Source organism: Crocuta crocuta, unplaced genomic scaffold, assembly GCF_008692635.1.
Source record: "Crocuta crocuta isolate KB4526 unplaced genomic scaffold, BGI_CrCroc_1.0 scaffold290, whole genome shotgun sequence".
Classification (NCBI taxonomy): domain Eukaryota; kingdom Metazoa; phylum Chordata; class Mammalia; order Carnivora; family Hyaenidae; genus Crocuta; species Crocuta crocuta.
Genome location: NW_027527429.1, coordinates 655,235 through 673,354, shown reverse-complemented (window position 1 = coordinate 673,354; position 18,120 = coordinate 655,235). Strand labels below are relative to the sequence as shown.

The 18,120-nt window shown below is 49.5% G+C and overlaps 1 protein-coding gene across 1 annotated transcript in view; it reads left to right on the top strand.

The window, feature by feature from the left end:
* The first annotated feature begins 4,791 nt into the window (after window positions 1-4,791).
* The window catches only part of SNED1 (sushi, nidogen and EGF like domains 1), a 71,553-nt gene continuing 58,224 nt past the window's right edge, over window positions 4,792-18,120 (top strand). Inside the window, 2 exon segments of the mRNA XM_077758284.1 lie at window positions 4,792-5,130; window positions 17,217-17,504. Of these exon segments, the coding sequence (XP_077614410.1) occupies window positions 4,792-5,130; window positions 17,217-17,504 (627 nt within the window).

Here is an 18,120-nt window from a genome sequence, read left to right as displayed (position 1 = left end):
GGGGGGGGGCATGTGACGGGGAGCCTGGGCCTAATCCTTTCTCCTCAGTTTCCATGTCTGCATCGCACGTTTTATAAAGTGCTACTTACTGCACGTAGAAAAATAATAATAAAGTTGGAATGTTGTGGGAAGTGGCATTTGCCCCACCCTGAAGGAGGGGAGGGACCCTGGCGTGGGGTGGAGAGGGGCGGCCGCCCGGCTCCCCGCACCCCCAGCTCCCTGCTCTAGTTCAGCCACACCCAGCCCTCTGGGCCAGCCCACCCCCTCCCCAAACCCTCCCCGGACGAGCAGATGCTCTCAACAAGGTCCCTGTCCAGGTGAGAGCGCCTGCCAGCGGCCTGCCTGCTCGGCTGTGGTGCTGGCCCGGCCCTGCCCTGGCAGGGAAACAGGGCCGGCTTGTTCTGCCTCCTTCCCGGACCCCTGGGCTCCAGGCCCACACCCCGGGGTGGGGGGCAGCGTCAGTGTGGGAGGGGGCACACACCACACACACCTGGGGGCTGGACTTGGACTTCAAAGGCAGGAGGAAACTCAGTGGTCTGTCTGTAGGAGCCACAGAGGGGAGCGGACCAGCTAAGGGATGCAGGGAGGGCGGTGCCGGCCAGTCCCACCCCGGCAGGTGGCCCAGAGCCGCCTGCAGCTCCAACCCGGCCCAGCGCCCCCCACTGGCTGCTGAGGTGGCCTCTGTCCCATCCACAGTCACTCTGCCCACCTGTGACTTCTCACCCTTAGCTCTCTTCCTAAACACATGCAGAAGAGGGTGCCCACGGAAGCCTCAGTGGCCCGGCCCCCAAGTCACCCCAGCCCCTAGCCCGGCCCCTCGTGACAATGAGGCTGAGGCTGAACACATCTCGTACGTGTTCACCCACTGTTGTATTTCTTCATCTGAAAGGCCCTTCCCCTCTTTTCTACACAGTTACCTTTTTCCTGTTGGTTTGGGGGGGTAAGTCTCTCCTCCCGTTCCGTGCCTTATCTCACTCTCATTAATGGCATCTTTGGGTGAATAGACGTTCTTAATTTTAATGTGGTAAAACTTGTCCAGGTCTGTTTTTATGGTGACAGGTTTTGTGCCTGATTGTAAAAATCACCCTCCGAGGTCCGGGATATGTTCCCCCACAGCGCTCTTGCTCAGTTGTTGTTGTTCACGCTGGGCTGTGCGACACAGCTGGAGCTGGCTTCTGCATGTGGCACAAGATCAGAGGTGCACCCCGTCCCCCTTCCCAGGGCTCCACAGCGTCCCCGCTGCCCGGACGGTCCCGCGTGCGGGGCTGGCTCCTGGCGCTGTCCTGAGCCAACATGGCCAGGTTACCACGGTGTCGCGGGAGACCTCAGCGTCTGCCACAGCAAGTCCCTGTCGCGTTCTCCTCGAGAGGGTCACGGTCATTCTTGGCACTGCATTTCCACGTACAATTTAGAACTGACTTACCAAGTGACACGAACACACACATAGTTGTGATTTTTTGATTCTATGTTGAATACCCAGATGTGTGTGGGAGAACTGGTATCTTTACAATATTGAGTCGTGCAGCCCACGAATGGTGTGCTTCTACACTTACTTAGGTTGTCGTGACTGCTTTCAGTCAAGGTTTAGAACTGATGGCGGACACGCCTTGTGCATCTTCCATTCAAGTTATTCTTAAGCACTTGATATTTTTACTAGTGAAAATGGTGCATTTTCTTTCACTTCTTTCCTACTTATTGCTGGCATGTAGAATCACAGTTGATGCTTTTACATTTTCTAATTTTATATTTGACAACCAAACGAAGCCTCTCATCAGGTTTACTAAACTATCTTTCAGATTTTCTACACCCATGCTCGTACCCTTCACAACTCAGGCAGCTGTGCTCCTCCCTGTCGAACCTTCTGTTGTTGTCGTGCTGCCTGGCTGCGTCAGCTCAGGTCTCCAGTGTGGAAACGGTGTGAGCACACTCCTGGCCGTTCCCAGGCTAAGAAACCACATTTCGCCACTAAACATGATGTTTGTTCCTATTTATTGTGAAGACGCCCTTTATCAGGTTAAGCGCGTTCCCTTAGGCTACTCGTATTTTGGGAGTTTTTATCACAAATGGATGTTGACTTTTTTTAAGTGCCATCTCTATACCTAGCAAGGTGATTATATGACTTTCTCCCTTACTCTGCTAAATTGATCATTTGAATTACTTAAATTAATTGGTTTTCTAATGTAAAGCCTAGCTTGTATTCCTAACAAAAATCCAAGTTGCTAATGATGAATTGTTCATCCTATTTATATGTTGCTGGATTCAGTTTGCTAATTTATTGAAGATTTTGGCAACTTTTTGCATAAGCGGGACTGGCCTGCGGCTCCTCCAGGACCCGGCCCTGTTCATCTTAGTGTCACGATTGTGACAGTCTTGTGACAACACGAATTCTCCTGTTTGAAGGTGGGTGTATTTCTGGAGTCATTCCTCACATGTCGGCTGGAACTGACTGGTGCTGCCATTTGGAGGAAGTTTTCCTGGGGGAAAGTTTTGTGCCGATTCAATTTCTTTAACGATTATATTTCAGAAAGTTTTCTATCTCTCCTCACAGCTGGTAAATTGTGTTTTCCTAGAAAAATTTCCATTTTATGTACAATTTCAAGGTGGTTAACATGAAATTGTCAAGGTCTAGGACTTGCTGTGCCCTCCTCACTGGCTCATGTTAGCCTGTTTCGGATCTGGGGGCGCAGGCAGGCCCCTGGGTCAGAAGCACAGACCCACGGTGCAACGGGCAGCACAGACCAGTCGCCCACGTCGGGGTCCCTTGCTCCCGGAGTCCCACGGGGCAACACAGTACATTCCCCCCTCCCCCGCCACTGTGGGTTTGTGTCATGGCCAAGAAATGCTGAGCTTGGGGAAACCTGCCCTCTGTGCACAAGGGACACACTTCATCCCTCAGGGCTGATCTCTGCACACACGCGGCTGAGCTATGGCCGGGGGAAGGCGGGCGGAGCCTCGCATTGTTGGCATACCCAACCAAAACACGCAAGGCGCTCAGGACCCATGGCAGATTGCTTTCCTCCGCGATCCACCTCCTCGGCCCCACACGTTCTTGGCCAAGCTCAGATCTTCACGTGAGTCTGCCGTTCTACCAGTCAGTCTGATCAGGCAGACCACAGAGGCCAGGACCGAGTCTGCGTGATTTGCCTCAAGACGCATTTCACGTAGCTGCCGCCCTGGGGCTCCCAGCAGCCACGTGAAGCCCCCCGGTGTGGACTTAGTTGCAGGTGCAGCCGGCTGCGCAGAAGTCCCGGGGAGGCCAGCCGGTGTCACTGCAGCCAGGGTGTGGCCTGAGGCCAGGCTACTCCCCATTATGACCCACGAGAGGAGCTCAGACCGCTAATCGCTGGTGCCACCACCATAATTACAGGGCAGTAAATGGGCCAAATCGGTGATTCTCCTTACGGCGACCATCTCACCCTGCTTTTCCAGAGCCTTCCAAGTGTCAGCACTGGAAAGCCCAGGCGCTCCCTCCGTCTCAGGCCGATGGGGGACGGGGGATGGTTGGCCCCCATCTCCACCGCCATGGAGGGACAAACACACGACCCGAGGGGGCACAGGCCACTCCAGTCGGGAGCTGATGCTAACCCCCTCCGGGCCTCTGCCCCGCGGGTCTGCCTGAGGTCTGTGGGCATGTCCCCAGCTCCGGGAGCCGTGCTCACCACACACGACGGAAGCCAAGGCCGAGTCTGGACTGCGTCTGAAGGACCAGACAAGGCCGCACGGTGTGTGTGGCAGCGTGTGAGGGGCAGACACAGCAGGATGCTTTGCAACTGGCTGTGTCCGCTGATGTTTCGGTCGCAAACGGGCGCAAACCCAGTGCACGTCCGGCTGGCAGCCGCAGTGCTGCCTGCCTTGCCGGCTGCGGGTCCAGGGGTAAAGGACCATCACCCCTTCCGGCCCCCAAGCCCCCAGGCCTGAGGTGGCCCCTGCCCGGTGCCCAGGCGGGTCTCTGCCTCCACGGTGTGCCCGTCTCGGTAGCTCGTGCTCACCTTCTCTCCACTCATCCCCTTCTCGCACGCAGACCTTTCCCTGCAGGGTTTAGGAACAAAAGCAACGGGGGCATTTGAGTGAAATTTATATAGACTCATCACACCCCCCATGTGGCCCCCGGACCAGCACAGATGACAGCGAGCAGGGTACTCAACCAAGCGACCTGTGTCTCCAGGACCCAGGGACGCGGTGGCCCACCAAGAAAAGCCAGGTGGCTGAGCAGGAGCTCAGTTTGAATCCCGAGGTCCCTTCCGACCAGGCTGCACCCGGTAGGCACCCCCAGGGGCTGGCCTGTGCTGCCGTTAGGGGAGGGAAGCTGCACCCTCATGCCCAGGAGCAGTGAGGGTGGAATCCCCAGTTGAAAATAAGTCCTCACGCCCCCAAATCAGTCTTCCCCCTTTGGTCCCGGTCATTCCCCAAGGACAGCCACGAGGAGGCCAGCCCTGGCGGGGACAGCCGCACTCAGCAAGCACACGGCCTGGCCAGGCAGCGCAGACCATGGCTGCGGGGCAGCGGGGGTGGAGGTCTTGGGGGGCGGGGGCCTGGGGAGGCTGATCCCGGGCTCAGCGAGGCCCGATGCCAGTGGATGGTGGGAAGCATGGGACGGTCACTGGACAGTCCTTCCGCTGCTCAGTGGCCTGTGACACAGAGAAGGCATCTCTCTCAGGCACAAATGACCCTGGGGTCGGCGGTGATGTGGCCGGAGCGGGTGGCCAGGCTGCCACAGCAGCACTGTCCCCTAGATGGCGGGCCTGGGGCTCCTCGGTCCTTCCCGGCAAGGCAGAGACTGGGCCAGCTACCATGGGGGGCAAGCCCAGCGTGCCGGGGCTGCGAGGCCGCTTCCGGTATAAGGAGGGATCCCAGGGGCAGCGCTGGCTGGGGACAGGCCTCCATCAGCGGCCTGGTCCCCATCAGTGCCATCAGAGAATGCTCCTCCTCAGGGACCCCTCCGAGAGTGACCCAGATCGAAGCCAGTGGCCGCACCGTGCGCCCCAAAGGCGGGCGTCGTTAGTCTGCCAGTCCGGGCCCTTCCGAGCGGCAGGCCCAGGGATAGATGGGAGCCAGCAGCTTTCCCCGTGGGGGGCCACAAGCAAGTGTGCGGGGCTCTCGGGCCGAAGGGCTCTGTCCGGATACTGCACTGTGAGCAGCCACGGGTGGCGCGGGTGAGCGGCGCCCCAGCAGCCGGCAGAGCTTCGTCCGCAGGAGCAGCCCAGGTGCGTGTGAAGGGCAGCGAGGAGCTGGCCCATCGTGTTTGCAGACGGCCTGTGAGCTAAGAACGCTGTTTATACTTTTAAAGGCTGTAAAAACAAAACCAAAGAACACAAAAGAGTATGTGACAGAGGCCATGTGTGGTCCCCAAAGCCACACATATTTACTATCTGGCCCTCCACGGAACACGTGCTGACCCCCAACTAGACCATTTGCAGCAACTCCAAGGTCAGTAAAAACCTGGCGTGCCTGGTCGAGAGTCCTCCTCGGCCAGGGTGCCCGCGTCTGATGCCGCCAGAAGGACTGGCTGACCTTCCCACTCGCTTCCGGGCTGGGGCTGACGGGGTGGCTCCCAGGCTGCTGCCCCGCCGGGGACACCAGCGGGCCCCAGCTTAGCTGGGTTCCCCAGCGGCGAACCGGGCAGGCTTCCTGGGGACCCTGGGTGACTCGGGGGCCCACTGAGCCAGCACCTTTGCTTCGGGCACCGGAGTGAAAGACAAGATCCCCCAGGGGCCACTGCCATTTTTTTCATGTAAACCTGAGAAGCTGTGGCATCTGTGCCATTTGCTCTTGGCCACCCAGCCTCTTGGACCCTTCCCGAGCTCACGGTCACATTCAGTCATGAGGCCCCCGTGGGTCACCTTGGCTTCTGCAAGCTCTCAGCTGGGCCCTGCCTCGGGCAGGGGGAGCCGCTGCGGGGAAGCGCCTCTCGAGCCCGCAAGGCCTGGACTCTGCCAGTTCCTGCGCGAGGCCTGCGGGCAGGGCTCCCAACTGCACAGCCCCTGGAGGGAGAGCCCCCAGCCCTTCCCTGCAGAGCGGCAGGCAGCAGCCACACACTCAGACGGAGGCCATGGGGCCCGAGTCCCCCCCACCCCCGTGGGGTCCCTTAAGCTTCCTGTCCCCCTGCAAGCTTATCTTCCCTTCAGTCAGGGGACCATGCTCTCTGCCTCTGGGAGCCCAGGGAGGGGGAGGGGGTGTGCACAGGGGAAGCCGCTCTCTTATGTGGCCTTTAGCTCCAAGTGATGCCCGAGCCCCCACCCCTGCCCGCCTCCCTCCCTTCCTCCCTCCTTCCTTCCACTGTATTGAGATAGAGATAGAGTTCCATAGCATACGATTCACTGTCTTACAATGCAACGGCTTTTCATATATTTCATGTACTTGTACATCCATCACCACAATTTTAAAGCATCGTCCTTACCTCCAAAAGAAACCCTAACCCTTCAGTCATCACTTTCCAGCCTCTCGATTCTGCCCTGACCCAGGTGGTCACAAATCTAGTTTCTGTTTCTATTGACTTGCCTCTTCCATACATGTCATAGGAAGGGAATCATACAGTTTATTTTGTCGGGCTTTTTTCATTTAATATAATGTTTACTAAGTTGATTCGTGTTGCGGCATGGGTCAGTATTTCATTCCTTTTTATGGCCAGACGATATTCCACTTATCTTTACCCATTCATTAGTTGATGGACACGTGTGTTGGCTCCACTCTTTGGCTACTGTGAATAATGCTGTCGAGAAGAACATTTGCATATAAGGGGCACCTGGGTGGTTCAGTCGGTTAAGTGTCTAAATTCAGCTCAGGTCATTATCTCATGGTTTGTGGGTTCAAGCCCTGTGTGGGGCACTGGGCTGACAGCTTAGAGCCTGAAGCCTGCTTCGGATTCTGTCTCCCTCTTTCTCTGCCCCTCCCCTGCTCATTCTCTGCCATTCTCTCTTCCCAAAATAAATTAAAAAACATTACAAGTTAAAAAACAAAAAGGGGCGCCTGGGTGGCTTAGTCGGTTAAGCGTCCGACTTTCGCTTAGGTCATGATCTCGCGGTTCGTGGGTTTGAGCCCCGCGTGGGGCTCTGTGCTGACTGCCAGCTCAGAGCCTGGAGCCTGTTTCAGTCTGTGACTCCCTCTCTCTGACCCTCCCCTGCTCGCACTGTCTCTCTCTCTCTCTTCTAGAAATAAATAAAACATTAAAAAAAAATTAAAAAAAAAAACAAAAACAAAAGAAGAACATTTGTGTACAGATTTCTGTGTAGGTGTTTTCAGTTCTCCTGAGTATACGTGGATACATACCCGGCATGGAATTGTTGATGTGCACAGCTATGATATGTTTAACCATCTGAGGAACTGCCAGATTGTTCCAAAGTGGCTGCACTATTTTACATTCCACTAACAGTGTACGAGGGTTCCAATTTCTTTACATCCTCACCAACACTTGTTACTGTCTCTTTGTTTTCATTACGGCCATCCTAGTGGATGTGCATTTGCTGTCCCATTGTGGTTTTGACTTGCATTTCCCTGATGGTTAATGATGCTGAGCATCATTTACGCTATTTGTATATCTTCTTTGAAAAAAATGCCTATTCACTATTCAAGTCCTTTGCCCATTTTTTATTGGGTTGTCTTTTTTTTAAGACTATTTTTTTCAGAAGAGTTTTAAATTCACAGCAAAATTGAGAGGAAGATAGCGATTTCCCATATACACTCTGCCTCCATACATGCATGGCCTCCCCATTATTAACATCTCCCACCCCAGTGGTAACTTTGTTATAATTGATGAACCTACACTAATACACTGCAATTGCCCAAAGTCCATTATTCACATCAGGGTTCATTCCTGGCGATGTGCACTCCGTGGGCTTGGGCAAATGTGTAATGACATGCATGCATCAGTACGGTATCACACAGAATATTTTCACTGCCCTAAAAATTGTGCTCCACTGATTCATCCTTCCCTCCCTCCCTCCCGCCTCACTCCTGGCAACCACTGATCTTTTTACTGTCTCCATAGTTTTGTTTTTTCCAGAATGTCCTAGAGCTGGGATCACATAGTATGAAGACTTTTCGGACTAGCTTCTTTCCATTAATTATATGCGTTTAAGGTCCTCCCATGTCTTTTCATGGCCTGACAGCTCTTCAGCAATGAATAATACTCCATTGTCTGGATGGGCCACTGTTTATCCATTCACCTACTAAAGGACACCTTTGTTGTTCCCAAGTTTAGGCAATTACAAATGAAGTCACTACAAACATCTATGTGCATGTTTTTGTGTGGACATAAGTTTTCAACTCCTTTTGTGAAATACCGAGAAGTATAGTTGCTGGATCCTTTGATAAGAGTATGTTTTGTTTCGTAAGAAACTGTCAAACTGTCTTCCAAAGTGGCTGCACCATTTTGCATCCCCCCCAGCAATGAGTGAGAGTTCCTGTCGCTCCATATCCTCAACCACATGTGATGGTGTCAGTGTTCTGGATTCGGGCCATTCTAACAGATGTATGCGGTATCTCATTGGTTTTGTTTTTATTATTATTATTTCAATTTCCCTGATGACATATGATGTGGAGCGCCTTTTCAAATACTTACTTGCCAGCTGTATATATTCTTTGATGAGATGTCTTCTAAGGTCTTTGGCCCATATTTTGATCAGGTTGGGGTTTTTTTTCCTTATTGTGAGTTTTAAGAGTTCTTTATATACTTTGAGACAACAGTCTTTATCAGGTGTGTCCTTTGCAAATATTTTCTCCCATAAGTCCATTTTGTGCCGCGTCTTCCTACTCTCTTGATATTATCTTTCACAGAGTAGAAGTTTTTAATTTCATTGAAGTCAAGCTAATCACTTTTGTGTTTCATGGATCACGCCTGTGGTGTTATATCTAAAAATTGATCACCAAACCCAAGGCCATTTAGGTTTCTCCTATGTAATCTTCTAGGAGTTTTATAGCTTTGTGCTTTGCATTTAGGTCTAGGATCCACTTTAATTTTTGTGGGGAGTGGGAGGTCCGTGTCTAGACCCGTCTTTATGTGTGTAGATGTCCAGTTGCTCCAGTACCATTTGTTGAGAAGATGATCTCTGCTCTATTGTTTTGCCTTTGTTCCTTCGTCAAAGACCAGCTGACGGATTTATGGGGGTGTATTTCGGGGCTCCCTATTCTGTCCCATTGGTCTGTTTGTCTCTTCTGTCACCAATGCCACACTGTCTTGATCACTGTAGCTTTACAGTGAGTCCTGAAGTCAGGTCCTCCAACTTTGCTCTCCTCCTGTACTGTGCTGGCTATTCTGGGTCTTCTACCTCTCCGTTTAAACCATTTGGTTTATTTCCACAAAATAATTTGCTAGGATTTTGATTAGAATTGCACTGAATATATGAATCAAGTACAACTGACATCTTGAAACATTGAGTCTTCTTATCCACAAAAACGAAATACCTCTCTATTTATTTAGTTTTTCTTAGGTCTTTTTCATCAGTCTTGCAGTTTTCCTCATACAGATTTTGTATGTATTTCATTAAATATATACCTAAGTATTTCATTTTGGAGAGTGCTAATGTAAATGGAATTGTTTTTAATTTCAAATGCGCCTTGTTCATTGCTAGTGTATAAGAAACTGATGTTTTGGAATCAATTGAGAATATCACCATCTTAATAATATTAACAGTGTTAAGTCATCTGATTCGTGAGCATGAGATGTTTTTCCATTCATTTAGATCTTCTTAGTTTCTTTCAACAACATTTTGTAGTTTTTAGTGTACAAGTCTTGCACCTCCTTGGTTAAATTGATTAATAAGTATTTTATTATTTCAGATGCCTTTACAAATGGAATTGTTTTCTCAACTTCATTTTTGGGTCATTCATTGTACTATGTAGAAATACAATTAACACTTAGATATTGATCTTATAATTCTGCAGCCTGCTGACCTCACTGATAGCTTCAGATAGTTTTGTGGTGGAGTCCCTGGCATTTTCCATATAATAGTTCATATCATCTGCAAACAGAGGCAGCTTCACTTCCTTTCTAGGGTGGGCGTCGTTTGCTCCATTTTTCTAGGAGCCCCTTTCTTTTTGTTGCATGCATGTCACCATGGTCTCACCCCACAATCCTCAGCCACCCCTGCACCCAGCACCCCCTTCCCCTAATGAACCGGGTAGGATGGTAACTTGGGTGCCTGTAACTAACATAGCTGGAAAAGTGTGAGCCCTTCCTCTCTCTCAAGTCCCCTGCCAGGTATGGCTTTTTCCTTAAAGCTGCTGCAGTCAGGACAGAGGAGGACACAGGGACCCAGGGACACACCAGGAGACCTCGACTCTACCAATAAGCAAGGCTTTGCAGTTGCCACTCCCCCAGCACAACCCAATGGACTTTCAATGTTTCTGGTCCCCTCAAAACTCTACATCCTTCAGAACAAAAAACAAAAACAAACTCTAAATCCTCATTGTTAAAACCACTTATCTCAGCTTTGGGAATCTTTTTACTCAGTCATCAGGGCCTTAACGTCGCCGCCCCATTGTCATGATATCCACAACCAAAGCTCTGATGGGATGGCTTATTTCAAGCCCACCTCTCACCGCTCAGCTTTATTAACACGTAAGACAGTGGGCATCCTCGCTTTCCACCCCCGACTCACGCAACAGCCCACTCGTGGAGAACACTATCTGCCGGGATCCTGGGGAGCCTTCTGTTTCTCCCGACCCAGTCCCTGGAGGCCCTTGTCCAGCCTCTTCCAGAAAGCCACTACTCTGTTACGCTAACAGCCCTCCCTCCTTATTTCTTCTTAATCCAGTTTTGGTAAGCTGCATTTTTCTATAAAGTTTTTCCATTTCATCCAAAACTTTAAATTTATTGCTTTTATGAGCGTATTTTTAATATCTTCTTTTTTTCTTTTTTGAGAGTGTCAGCGTATGCAGTCATATTTTCTTCTTCAGTCCTGATACTGGCAATCGATACCTTCTCTTTTTTACTTAACCAATTCCAACAGAAGTTCATCTACTTTACTGGTAGTTGAAACAAACCAAGTTTTGGCTTTGTTAGTTCTCTTTTTCAGTGTTTGTTTCCTAGTTCATTAACTTGTGCTCTTAATGTTTTGTCTTCCTCTTCCCTGTTGTTGCTGCTGTTTATTTACTGTGTGCGGATTATTTACTAAATTTTTGGTTTCTTCACTAAGTATACATAGTAGACACTGAGATAAGCATGCAAGGCCACAAATTCCCCTTTTAAGTTTACTGGCGCCACAGCCTCACGCGTTTTCGCTAAATAGCACTTTTGTTATCTTTCACTCCCAAGTTATTTATATTTCTTAATTTCCATACACATAGAAAGTTCCTACCTTTTGGGGGCTAATGTTTTTGGTATAGTTGCACTGTGGCCAGGGAACAAACTCTATATTTTTTGCCATCACTTGAAATTTGTTGACACTTGCTATGTGATCAGTATATGGTAAAATTTTAAAAAATATTTGTATTATCTACTGGCGTCACTTATTATTTTCATTGCTCAAAATTTCTGTATTCTGACAGATAATTGTGTCTGCTTAGTCTATTTGACTAAGGAAGGTGTATTGGAGTCTTCCACTCTGGTTATGAACTGACCTATTTCCTTTTGTCAGTTTTTTGCTTAGGTGATAACTCGTTGTTATTAGGTATATAAAAATGCAAATTTGTTATATCTTCCTTGATTATCATGAAGTGGACTTTTTTGTTTTAGCTATACTTTTTGCCTTATGGTCTATACCAGGTTTCCTTCGGTTAGCATTTGGACAGTATATATTGTAATCAGAACATCTAATTCATTTTTATTTAATGTGTTACTAATGCGGCTGCATTTCAATCTAAGATCTTCTGTGCTATGTGCGCCCCTGCTTTATATTTCCTTCTCTCTCCTTTCTTGCCGTCTTATATGTCAAGTATTTCAATCGTTCAGTCATGTCCCCTCTATCGGTGAGGACAATATACACGGTTTCTAATTCTTTTGGTGATTATCCTAGATAGCACAATATTCATTACCACTTATCAATATTCACTAATAAGTTAACTTTTAGGGTAAATGCCTTTACCCTTCTCCTGGAAAATACAATGACCATCAAACACTTTAATATTCTCCCAATTTATAGGCTATTATCGNGACCTAAGCGAAAGTCGGACGCTTAACCGACTAAGCCACCCAGGCGCCCCAGACCATCAAACACTTTAATATTCTCCCAATTTATAGGCTATTATCATTAATTTTAATTCTACAGATTTTTTTAATACAATTCCACAAAGCTTTATTTATATTATTTCTTTATATGGTCAGTGTTCATTTGGATTTATTCTCATACATTCTGGTTTAATCTGTTCTGGCTGCTATGATAAAAATGCCATAGACTGGGCAGTTTAAATATTTTTAATGTCTATTTGTTAGAGAGAGAGAGAGAGCGCGAGCAGTGGAGGGGCTGAGAGAGAGGAAGACACAGAATCCTAAGCAGACGCCAGGCTCTGAGCTGTCAGCACACAGCCTGATGTGGGGCACAAACCCATGAACCGTTAGATCATGACCTGAGCTGAAGTCAGACACTTAACCAACTGAGCCCCCCCCCCGCACCCCTAGACTGGATAGTTTAAACAACAAACACTACTTCTCACAGTTCTGAAAGCTGAGAAGTCCAAGATCCAGGGGATGAGGGGATGGCAGATTCAGTGTCTGGTGAAGAGCCACTTCCTGGTTAACAGACAGCATCTTCTCGTCGTGTCCCCACATGTCAGAAGGACAGACTGAGCTCCCTGGCGTCTCTTTTATAAAGAGACTTGGGGTCTCCTTCGTGGGGGCCCCACCCTCATGACCTGATCTCCTCCCACAGGCCTCTCTTCCTAACACCGTCACAGTGGAGGTCAGGATTCAACTTGAGAATTTGGGGGAGATACAGACATACAGTCCATAGCACCTTCTTTGCCCTTCTTCCCTTCTTGCATCTCTGACTGTACATTTCCCATTGACTTGACTTTTTTGATGTGGGTCTGCTACACAGTTCCTACTTACTTATTTATTATTTATTTATCTCAATTATCTTTCTTTTGCCTTCAGGAACGAAGGAAATTTTATCTGGGCATAAGACTGTGTGAGCCGGTTATTTTCTTCCAGCATATTCAATACACAGTCGCCCCGTTTTCTAGTCTCCATCGTTGTGTATGAGAAAGCAGCTGCCACTCTGTGGGTAAGACCCTGGATGACAACTCATATGTTTCTCCTTTTCTAATAGCCTCCTAATCGTCGATGTGCATTTACAGCAGGCATTTGTTGTTGCTTTATTTTTATTCTTCCGGCTAGGGAATCGCTGGGATTATTGAATATGTGGCCTGATATCTTTCATTAGTTCTGGAACTGCTCAGCCATTGCCTTTACATCTCCTTACCCTCTGGTGCTCCAAACCACACATGTATTTGACCATCCTACTGTTTGATGTAAATCTTATTTTTCTTCTCTACTCGCCATGTCTTTGTGTCTGTTCTAAATTCCAGGTGGTTTCCTCTGACCTGTCTTCTAGTTCCAGCTCACTAATTCTTCCCTTAGTTGCTTCAAATCTGGTCTTAAATTATCTACTTAGTGCTTAATTTGTTATTTACTTAGTTTTAGTGCTAGAATTTCTATTTAGTTCTCTAAAATGGGTTTTAAAAAGAGAATTTCCATTCCTGATGATTTTTTTTATCCCAGACCATGTTTTAGTCCATTTTTTGTATTGTGGACAATACACCTAATATGAAACTTAGCATCTTGACCATTTTTAAGTGTAAAGTTCAGCGCTATTCAGGACGTTGATATTGTTCCGTCCTCACCACCTTCACCTCCAGACTCTTTTCATCTTATAAAACTGAATTTCTATCTCCATTAGACGTGCCCCCATGTCCCTCTCCTCCAGCCCCTGGCCACCCCCATTCTACTTTCTATGAATGTGACTACTCTAGGTCCCTCATGTAAGTGAAATCACAGCATTTTTCTCTCTGTGACTGGCTTATTTCACTGAACAGAAGGTCCTCAAAGTTCATCCATGTTGTAGCAAATGTCAGAATTTCCTTCCTTCTTAAGACTGAATCATATTCCACTGTATAGATGGACCGCACTGGCTTACTCATCCATGCACTGGTGAACCTTGGGTTGCTTCCACCTTTGGGCTGTCATGCATAAGGCTGCTACGAACACAGGTGTACACAGATCTTTTGAAGACCCTGCTTTCAATTATTTTGTGTATCGTTGTGGATAAATTGTGTCCCACCCAAAATTCTTATGTTGAATTCCTACCCCCCCCACCCCCGCCAAGGTGACTGTATTTGGAGACAGAGCCTTTAGGGACATAATTTAAGGTCGTATGGGTAGGGCCCTAATCTGATAATAAGAAAGAGAGACACCAGAGAGCTCTCTCCCTCCTATGTGCACACAGAGGAAAGGCCGTGCAGAGGCGCAGTACGGAGGGAGCCATCTACAAGGCAAGAAGACGGGACTTGCTAGAAACCAACTCTGATGACACCTTCATCTTGGATGTCTAGCTCCAGAACGACAAGAAAGCAAATTTCTGTCATTCAGGTCACTCAGTCTGATATTTTGTTATGGCAGCCACAGCAGACTAATGCAGATATATACCCAGAAGTAGAATTTCCAGGTCATATGGTTAATTCTATTTGCAATTTTTTGAGAAACTGCCAACTGTTCTCCACAGCAACTGTGCAATGTTGCGTTTCCATCAGCGGTGCATGAGGCGTCCAGCTTTTCCATGTCCTTGCCCACGCCTGTTCTTTTCTATGCTTTTTGATGGGAGCCATGTTAATGTGTGTGAGGTGGTCGCTCCTTGTGGCTTAGGTTTGTATTTCCCTAACGATTAGTTATGTTGAGCATCTTCTCATGGGCTTATTGGGCGCTGATATATCTTCTTTGGAGACATGTGTACTGAAGTCTTTTAATCAGGTCGTTTGTATTTGTTGTTGTCACTGAGTTGTAGGAGCTCGCCGTATACTTAGATATTAATCCCTTATTAGATACACGATCTGCAAATATTTTCTCCTGTTCTGTGGGTTGCCCTTTCACTCTGCTGATAGAAAAAATATTTTTAGGGACGCCTGGGTGGCTCAGTCGGTTAAGCGTCCAACTTCAGCTCAGGTCATGATCACACGGTTCATGGGTTCAAGCCCCGCATCGGGCTCTGTGCTGACAGCTCAGAGCCTGGAGCCTGTCTTCAGATTCTGTGTCTCCTTCTCTCTCTGACCCTCCCCTGCTCATGCCGTCTCTCTCTGACTCTCAGAAATAAAAAAAAAATTTTTTTAAATAAAAGAAAAATATTTTTAATTCTCGATGAACTCCAGTTTGTATGTTTTTTTCCTTCTGTTGCCGGTGTCTTTGGTGTCATATCCAAGAAATCATTACCAAAGCCAAGCTTGTGATGCTTTTACCCTATGTTTTCTTCTGACCTTTATATGTTTAGCCCTCATGTCTAGGTCTTCGATCCATTTTAAGTTAGTTTTTGTATCTGGGGTGAGGTAAGAGTCCAGCTTCGTTCTTCTGCATGTGGACGTCCAGTTGTCCCAGCTCTATTTGTTGAAAAGACTGCCCTTTCTCCATTGGTCTTGGCCGCCTCGATGAAAATTATTTGACCATATATGTGAGGGCTTATTTCTGGGCTCTCTATTCTCTTCTATTTGGCTATCTTTCTGTCTTTAAGCCAAGGCCACACTGTTTTGACTGCTACAGCTTTGCAGTATGTTTTGAAAGCAGGAAGTATAAGTCCTCCAACTTCATTCTTTCTTCAAGATTGTTTTGGCCATTCTCTTGAAGAAATTTAAAGCTTGCACTTGGAACACAGTAAGCTTATTTTAAGCCTCAGGTCTGATAATTCTGATACCCAATGTTTCTCACATTTCTGCTCATTCTTGTTAGCGGCACCTTGTTTCCTCATGTGCCTGATTATCTTTGACTGTGTCCTGGGTTTTGCATTCGAGAAAATTATTTATAGGAATAGCTGAGGCCTTAGGTGATTCCATCTTCCACCAGAGAGGGTTTTCTCTGCTTCTGGAACCTTGGGATGCTATCCATTGGGAACCGCCTTGATCCGAGTCCCAGTTTGAGGGGCCCTGGACCGCTCGGGTGAGGGGACGGCAGAGCATGAGGCCGCACGAGGACTGTGTACTTCAAGTTCACCCAGCTTAGCGTAGGGGGTTATCCCCAGCCCTCGGTGAGCGCCAAACTTTGACATCTCCCTCCGTGAGCCTGGAAAACTTTAGGTCTCATTTGTAGCCACTGCTTCTCAATATGCAGATGTGCTCACTGAGGCGGAAAGGAGCTCTGGGAGTCGGGCTCACCTCCAGTCCCTCCCTGTCCTCAATTTGGAATCCAAAGCCTGGAATCCTTCACTTGCTTGTCCGTTCTTCGGTGCCTTTAAGAAGAGAGCTGTGCTTCTGGATTACCAGGCCACCCTCACCTAAAGGGGAAGTCTAGAGTCTTCTCTAAAAGCGTGGTTCTGACCACCATCTTCCCGGGAGCAAATCATGACAGTCTAGAGCCAGCTCTGTGCTCACTAACTCGTTCAAGGCTGCTCGGCTTCCCGGAGGCAGGAACGAGTGTTATCCCCATGTTGCAGGTAAAATCCAGAGCACAGAGAGGTAAAGGCTGGTGTGCCTGGTTGCGCAGCTAATTGCACTGGGACCAGTTGTGTCTTACTGCAGAGATGCTGCTCCCGTCTCCTGCTCAGGAGCCTTCTGCAGCTCCCTACTGTCTGGAGTCCTGAGCACAGACCCCTCCCCACCAACGCAGCCATTCCCGGCACAGGGGCTCCTGCTCACCCCCAGCTCTTCCCTGTGGGCACTGCCCCCTCACCCGACCTCACACGCCTCCCACACACCTGTCCTGGATCCGAGGCCAGAACGCTGCTGTGCTCTCCCAAGGCCCCTGATTGGAGTGGGACCCAGGACGCTGAGCACCGCAGTTGCTCGGCTCCCCCAGTGGGAGCTCCCTGACCCCACAGCAGCCACCCAGGTCTGGGCACTGGGCAGCCAGTGGGTAGAGCGAACAGGTCAGAGCCTCTGCCCAAGCACACAGCCTGTCTGCAAGGGGATGGGACAGGCCCAGGGGTCTCGTATCAGGGACCAGGAACTGTCAGGCCGTCCTGAGAAGGCCTTGTTCAAGGCTGGCTCCCCCCTGGAGGGCACCTGGAGGGTGAAGCAGGGGAGGCTGCTGGGCCCACCTGCCTGCGCCCAGGTGCCCACTGGCCCCCTGTCTGGCTCTCTGACAGGTGAACAATAACGGGGTCATCTCCTTCCTGAAGGAGGTCTCTCAGTTCACCCCAGTGGCCTTCCCCATCGCCAAGGACCGCTGCGTGGTGGCAGCCTTCTGGGCAGACGTGGACAATCGACGTGCAGGTGACGTGTACTACAGGGAGGCCACTGACCCAGCCACACTGCGCAGAGCCACGGAGGATGTCAGGCGCTACTTCCCCGAGCTCCAGGAATTCTCCGCCACCTGGGTTTTCATAGCCACCTGGTACCGTGTGACCTTCTTTGGAGGCAGCTCCTCTTCCCCCGTGAGTTCTTTGTCCTGGGGAAGGGAGGACGTCCGTCTGGGGTCCAGAGTCTCCCTCCAGGGACCCTGCCTTGCTGAGGTGGGTCAGACGTGGTCATTGGTCCATGGCTGAGAGAGGAAGCCTGGGCCCAGGGATGGAAGTGACTCTCCCAGGGTCCCAGAGCCAGGTTGGAGGAGGGCAGAGCGCTGACTTCTCCAGCGCGCCCCCCACCCCGGAATCCATGTGCCTCTAGGAAAGTGCCAAGTGCCCCGATGCAGGAGCTCACACACAGGGAGGCCCAGGTCGCATGTGATTGAAGAATCTGCACTTGGGATGGTTCAATGCTCCACAGGTCACACGGGGAGTTTATTCTGTTTTATCCTCTGTTCTGTGATGATGCCAAACAACAGAGGCCCTGGGGGCCCATCTCTCCTATGCGGCACATTCTAGACACCGAGGGCCAGTGGGACTGCTGTGCCAGGCAGAGGGTGGTGGCTTAGCCACAGGGGGCTCTGGAGCTCAAGGGACAAGGTGGCTCAGAGTAGCCCTGAGGGACAGACGTGCCGCACAGCAGGCTGCAGGGGAGGGGCAGGGCCTGGGTTTCCTGTGTCACACACGGGCGGGCAGAGGGTGGGAA